General features: G+C 38.3%; 1 protein-coding gene across 1 annotated transcript in view; it reads right to left on the bottom strand.

Annotated features, from left to right (window-relative positions):
* Positions 1–1706: 1706 nt before the first annotated feature.
* KCNJ16 (potassium inwardly rectifying channel subfamily J member 16) overlaps positions 1707–7724 on the bottom strand; it is an 18921-nt gene continuing 12903 nt past the window's right edge. Inside the window, exon 2 of the mRNA XM_085304741.1 lies at positions 1707–3097. Coding sequence (XP_085160867.1) covers positions 1732–3012 — 1281 coding nt within the window. The 5' untranslated portion in view covers positions 3013–3097 and the 3' untranslated portion in view covers positions 1707–1731. The remainder of the gene's footprint in view (positions 3098–7724) is intronic.

Genomic DNA, 7724 nt, shown 5'->3' with positions numbered 1-7724 from the left:
ATTTTGCTTAAAGGGATTAGATAGGATCCAAAATACAAGTGTTAGCAAAACTGAAATGCAAGATACATTTTTAAAAATGCAGCAATACTACTGTATGCAGTAAGGCTCAGGAAAAAAAATCAGCATGCCATTTTTTTCATTACATGATTAGTTCATAAAAACTTTCAGCAGTCAGAATGAAGAGAGAGACTCGTATGAGCTAATTTAGCAGACTAAAAGTTAGAAGTTAGCCAACGTTTCCACACCAGTCCTCTCATCTCCTCCAACAATTAATAGAGATGGATGGACATTTCCAGGATAAGTCCATCCTACTGTCTTGAGCTCTCTCAACACCCGTATTAGGATGGGATGAATGCTGCTGTGAAGACAAAAAGAGTTCCAGTAACTAGAGATCCTTGACCAGTAGGTAGACATTTAGCTTCTTGTTGGAAAAATCACATTTTAGGCAAAAATTCAGAGGTAATTATTTCTACGTTATCATGATAAATAAAACATGATTCAAATTAACTATAATCATCAGAGGAAAGGCATGATGAGATATTGCATATTGGATAATAACAGAGATGTGCAGTGTGTGGAACTTCCATGTCATAGGCAGCTTCAAAATATTGGCATTTCGTCTTTTTTCCAAATTGAGCTGACAGCTGAATATGTTGAATTTCTCTGTGAGGGATCATTTTTACAAAATCACTTCAGGTGAATAAAAATCTTCCTTTTTTGACAAAATCATACCGGTTGGACTACAGATTGATCTTTTTCTTTTTAAAGAAGCATAATATACCAAAATAAAAGCAAGGCTGACATTCTGAAATGAAAAGACAGACTCAAAGTACTGGAAAGCTCATTCTAAAATCAAGCTGATCTTTCTCTTTGAAGCTCAACCTGATTTTGCTGATTTTGATTTCAAACTTGAGGTCCCATTTTGATTTCTGAAGAATGCAAATGAGCAGGTTTGGCCAACCTTCCCAGCCATCAGAGCCATGAAACAAAATCTTCACGCAGCCCCGAGCCAGCTAACATACCACATACCTCAAACTGCTGAAGGAGGGGCAGTTCTGGGAATGGCTCACAACCAGGAAATGGGAAAAACTCTCCAGGATCCAACTGTGGAGCCCACAGGGCTGGAAAGGGTGTAAGCAGGTTTCCAAGCTACCCAGTAATACTGGGTTCAGTTTTCTTACCAGTTTACTCCCTCCCCTAATGAACAGCCCCACAGATTTACCAGTATAATCCCTGGACAGGGRCTTCAACTAAACTGCTAGAGGGGTGCTTTTGCCAAAGAAGAGCAATTGTTTGCTCTGGTAGGGGGAAGTTTAAGAGCTTCCTAGAGCAATTGGGAGCTGGGCTTCCACCTAAATTAGGCAGCTTTGAAAAATCTGACCTACAGGGCACACTATATTGTTTTTGTTCCTTGACTAGATCATTATCTCTGTCTTGGCATGTCCAACATTGGTCCCTCCGGGGTAGTAAAGAGTTGAGAATAAGTTTGCTCAAGTACAGTAGCTGTCTAGTCAAGCCAGTGTAAGCTGTTTCACTGTGCCAATGCTAATCCGTTACTGATACCATGCTGAACAGTATGAAGTTCATTCTAGCAGATGAGCTCTGTACTGCAATGTAGGCATGCTGCTAGAGTGAGGTTTATAATATAAATGCTTGTGCATATGTTCATTGTTTATATTCTAAAAACTATGCTGTGTGAAGTTTGGAAGTGACTCTAATTGCAGTGAAAAGCTAGATTTGGGATTCCAGTGACAGTCTACTTAAGGTCACAGCTGCTTTCTGATAAGAGACTTCTCCAGAAGGCTGATTCACTGTTGTCACTGGGTCTTCTGGATCTTCACAGCTGGTAATCAGTGCAACTGCACTGAATGACTTTTGGTTTGTGCTAAATGACTTGATCTCCAGCTCTGACGTCTCTGTTTCTCCTTCCAGTGTATTCTCAATTCTGTTCCATTCTTGCTCCTTCCGATCCAGTTGTTTGGCACTGCAGTAAGGAGCATAAACTTCTGTGGTTTCTTCAAACTGTAAGCAATCCACTTTATAGTATTTTTTCTTTACATGCAAGACATCGTTAAACCTATGGCCCCAAAGAATCTCCCTGGGGACATATGAGCTTCTTGACTGATGTGAAGTTCCTGTTGAATCACCTGTGTAGACAAACGTAACCAAGATTTCGAAGTTGTCCTTGGCCAGAGCTTTCCGGTCTAGACCATACAAAGGGCTTTCACTATCAATTTCATGTACAACTGTCACAGGAGTAACAAGTATGATTTGGTCATTTAGCAACTTCAAGTCCTTGTATTCCATTGTCATTCTCCCCTCCTTGTCTTCTCGGTAGCGCAGAAGCTGAGCACGTACAGAGCCCTCAACCATGTGATTTGGCCGGAAATCACCAATGCGCCACATGAGGCAAAATTTGTCATCCCTTAAACCTACTACAGCATAGTAGCTGAAACGAATGGTTTGAGCTCTTTTTCGAGCTGTAGCCATTTTAGCCAAGGCTGCTCCAATTATGAATGTGTCAATAATGCAGCTTAATACTGACTGTAGGATAACCATGAGGATTGCAACAGAGCACTCTTCCGTAACGCAGCGGTAACCATAACCGATGGTTGTTTGCGTTTCAAGAGAGAATAAGAACGCTCCTGTGAAGCTATGAACATTTGCAACACAGGGGGTTATTTCTTCATCATTGAATAAATCACCATGTTGGATTGCTATCAGCCAGAAGACTAGTCCAAAGAGCAACCAAGAAAGAACATAAGACAATGAGAATATCACAAACATATGGCGCCACTTTATGTCCACCAATGTGGTAAATATGTCTACTACATAGCTCTCCCATTCTCCAAAGATGTGTTTGAAGTACACATTGCAGCTGCCATCCTTGTGGAGAAATCGCTTCTGCAATCTTTTCATCCCCTTTTCGGGACCTTCTTGACATGAGCCTTGGTAACTGAGCTTACTTCCCTGTATGTTTACAGGCCTATAGCAACCACTCCGTTCAGTCATCGTTCTTATATCTGCCTTGTGGCATCAGTTTACGGAACACATGTGTGGTCCCAGTGGCTATTTGTTTTCTCTGTTCATTGGAAATCTATGAAATAAAAGAAGAAGTTTATTTTTGTTTTAATTGCCTGTGCTGGGACTTTGTAACATCAAAACTAGATACATTCACTGTGTGGTCATCAGGAGCAATTTTTTGAAGAATACAGACACTGACATTAATTATACAACAAAACTCAAAAATTCAGGAAACCTGGAAATATAAGGCAACCAGAAATACAACTAGCAAGAAATTTCCATATTTGTCCTAAAATTTGATTATCTACATGAAAACAAAGATCAGAAACCTCTGTGCTGACCCCACTGTATGCACCTCATCTAATGTTTTGGAGAAATAGCATGCAGATCAGGATTGGCTCTCAGGAATGCTCATAGAAATGGATGTACCCTTTTAAGGTGAACCAAATATTTGAGTTAATTAATTATTCCTGTCTGTAACGTTTTTTTGTTTTCTTACATGAGAAGAAATGCTTAGCAAAACACCCTCATTTAGCTGTAAGACTTCAGTGGCATGGGCAGACWATTTCTGTACTAATGTATCTTAACCAGAAAATGTAGCAATCACATAATCATTCATCATCATTTTTACTTCAGGATTGCCCAGAAAAACCTGGTCATGGAATTGAACTTACTGGGCTAGTGCTAGACAAATTTGTTCAGTTTGTAGAAACGTAGYTACATTTCAGATGAGAAAGAAACCTCTTTGAGGTCCTGGAAACTCTCACATTTCCTAAAACAAAAAAAAAAAATCTGGCTGCCATGAAGTATTCAAATTTTTTGTTAATGACTTTGACACAAACGTTCAGTATGTTAATTTGTGGATGACACAAATTTAGGAAGTGATGTAAATTCGGAGATTCCTCTGTAAGAAATAAAAATGGATGTCTTTGCAGATGGCAACCATGCGAGCAGCAGTACAAAGTGCTAGGCTATACATTTAGTGACGAGTAACAAGAACTTATGTTAGAAACTGAGACCTCCATCCACTGGAACCAAAATTAAAAGGGAAAGATTTAGTTGAAGAAATCAATTACAGGATGCTTATGAATTTCTGGTAGGATAGAGCACTGAAAAAGGCAAATGCCTTTTCCTGCAAGGTCTCCAGCCCATTGTGCCATATCCCAACAGCTACCACACAAAACACTGACAAATCCAAAGAGTAGCACTGTACAGAACTAGAAGAAAAACTGTTCAAATTTTCTGACAAATATCATGCTTTTAACTGATACTTTTGAGGGAAGAAAATCACTTTTCCTCCAAAAATTTCAAGTTTTCAATGGACAATGGAAAGTACTTTCCACATTTTTAAGCTGGTTTCAGCTGACAGAAGTTCAGATGTAGGTTTACAATGAAGCCAACATATTAACGGAAAATGAATTTGCAAAACACTCTCCCAGTGGTAGCCTTTTTCCTCAGCTCTTCATTCACTTTGCCCGAGTATAAATGACTGCACACACTTTAAGGCAGAAGAGAGTCAGGCCCACAGAGTGTAATATATATTGGATGGACTAGATTAACAGACCAAGAACTCTTCTCCCATCCAAGGAACAATGACAAGCATGCATGAACACTATTCCAAAAACACTTAAAAGCCAAACATAGTTTCCATTTCTTTTTTCTTTTCTCTCTTTTTTTTTCTTAAGTACAGAAATGAATGTGACATATGGTGTCGTAGCCTCAGAATGTGGCCTTCATTAAAAAAACACAACATTAATGTTTCCAAAAATACTTCTTGGAATACAGTCTTTGGAAACATTCATATGACTTGCTTTACTCATAGCTTTAAACAAACACTGTAGCCTAGTCCATTGAAGACTCTTGACCCAACATTTTATAAGTCATATATAACAACAAACAAAAACTGGGAACTACTGTGTTATGTTTTTAAGAATCTCATAATGTGAAGTGTGAAAATGAAGCAAATTGTAGTCAGGAGCCAATATAACCTTAAATAAAAAACACACTTAGGGTTATAATGTTTTTCTTATTGACTGATTCAAACTACAGTTCTTTGAAAATACTCACAAACATCCTGGGATTTTAAAACGGACAAAACAGTTACTGAATCAAAGCCTACTGAGTTGATTCCCCTCTCTACTGCTGCCATCAGCAAATCATCATATTTCAAAAAATGGTGTTCCGTTGGCATGATCTTTAAATTTTGTTCTTGCTGGCAACAATCACATACTGTGTCACATATGCAACTAAGTGGAAAAGTTCACTTTGATTTTCAGTAGTCTCTGATGTGCCAGAGACAGAAATTTGATGCAACTGTAAAATATCTTGTACTAGGAACTCAGACTCTACATACAGTCTCCCCCATAGTACAGGTAATAGTAATATATCTATGCTCATGAGTATCTGTGCTGGGTTTTTGGCTAGTATGAATGAAGCCATGCCATAAGATGGTGGATTTGACTTTGCAAAACAGTTAATTGCATGTCTGTAATAAGAAAGGGAACATGCTGTTGAGATTCCTAAACCAGCACCAAATATAATAGTCTGGAGCTGGGTGGAGTAGAACAGAATCTGTGCAGGGCAACACTAACACACTTATATATTGCTCTTAGGATCTGAGTTAATCTCTCTGTTGAAAATTGGCTTGCTCAGAGCCATTTGGCACTGCACAATGGAGACGTGTCCCAAATGACCTAAGATCCCAAATGTGCTTGAAAGTCTTAGGAAATAGCCTCCTAAGTCAATCAAAGCCATCTAAAAATGTTGCCCAGTATTTTGGGTGTGCTTTAAAATGAGCCAAATCTGAACTTTTCCAGGCTACCTCTTAAAGTCTCCCGAGCACAATAATAATTATGCGTCATAATTAAGAACTCTTTTACATCATCTGATGTTGCTCAGAACATTTTTAAAGTATAAAATAACATCCTTCAATATTTCTGAATTATGTAAGTCAGTATTATGATCCACACTTCATTCATGGGGATAATAAGAAGAGCACGTGATTTTCCTATTTCAGATGAGAGGCAGTGAGGATATGAAGCCAGATGTTCATCACTCAGTATACTGAGACTGCAGAACAGTCTGAAGAATATAGTTACTACCAAATCTTAAACAGACTTACAATCAGACTTAGGAACCCAAATCTTAGAGCCATCTCAAAAATCTTGCTTTTCAAAATGGACAAAATCTTTTACACAACTCCAAGAAACCAGTATGAATTACATTAAAGGTTCTACTACCTGGTAAAGATTAACAAAAGGAGTGGGGGAGGATTTAAAAACATTCTCTGCTCACTAAAGCTCATGGATCAGTTGCTGCAAATGATTGTCAGATGTTGCCAGGAAGTGTTTTCACCTTCCTCTAACACTAACACACAGCCCCCCCTTTTTTTGCTTTTACTTTCTATGGAGTTTGTTGTTATTTTTGTTGTTTCTGGCATGCATGCACACGCCATGAACCTCCTCTTGGATTTTGTTCTGTTCTTTAGGGCAGGAAATGTGCTGAAATTTACAGTACTTTTGCTGATCATTCTTATAAATATATTTCACAAAAAAAGAAAAACTTATCAGAGTTAAAAATGGAGCAGTGAAGCGAGGCAGGAAATAAATGAGATAGAAATAGAGAAATCTCAGTGATTCCATTACAGCAAATGCCACAGATGGTTCAGAATTCCTTCCAAACTATATATATGTGTGTGTGTATACATACACACACATACATACACACATATATATATATCAGTCTCAGAGTTCTGAAAATCAGTGATGTATTATCAATTATCTGACCCAAGGCTAGGATTGTGTTGGCTACTGAAAYACGTTCAGGGAGATACAGAGCTGCTCTGTTCACGGGGTCTGCATACTGACCCCCAAAACTGCTATCTTTGAAAATCTCCCCCCAGCTAGGTATGGGAGGTAAGCAATATTGCCATATTTAAAAGGCAATAAAACAGTGCAGTGGTGGAACTAGGAACTAAACCAATATCTATTTATATCCAGTGAAGAGCTGTAACAAAGGAAACAGCAGAAGCAAGCCTTTCTCGTGTATTCAGTATTTTTATCTAGTCCTTCTTGGACTGTAGCAGAACTTAACCTCTGATTTTCATCAACCTGCTCAGAACAACAGAAACTTAMAAGCTTTAAGTATCTAGTTTTGCCTTTTAAAGGCTTTTAGTAAATTCAATTTTCAGCGTAATCATGGCACTTTGAGCTTAGGGCTCATTATCCTATTAGCTTAATTCACATACCGCAGCTTAACCTCATACCTACTGAGTTATTGTTACACTCATTTTATGACTCTGTTTTCCCATTATGCAAACAAGTAGGGGTGAATTTTTGTTCAGTGACAATTTCAGTCAACAGCCTGTTTGTAAAACATTAAACAAAACAATGTGAATATCTTGGTTCCAGAATAATTCTGTTCTGAGAATGAGATTAAATCAGAAAGAAAACAACTTGAAACCTCCAAATGAAATTTGTTATCCTCACTCCACCCCCCACACACACTAAAGTGGAGCTTGCTCTAGCACTGGTTTAGCAGTCACCTCAGTTTCCTGCTTCATTTTGGAAATGGTCTGAAAGGTTTCCAGTTTTATTCATTGTTGTGTAACCCTGAAAAGCTTTCAGCTCAGAGACCAGAAATGTGATGAGTTGAAGCCTTTTGAGTTGCCTTGGAATTGACTCAAATACTTGTTCCTATTA

Source organism: Rhea americana, unplaced genomic scaffold (genome assembly GCF_003343005.1).
Source record: "Rhea americana isolate MKP2758 unplaced genomic scaffold, rheAme1 scaffold_21, whole genome shotgun sequence".
NCBI lineage: Eukaryota > Metazoa > Chordata > Aves > Rheiformes > Rheidae > Rhea > Rhea americana.
Note: the sequence above shows the minus strand (reverse complement) of the source record. Positions and strands in the feature narration are given on the sequence as shown.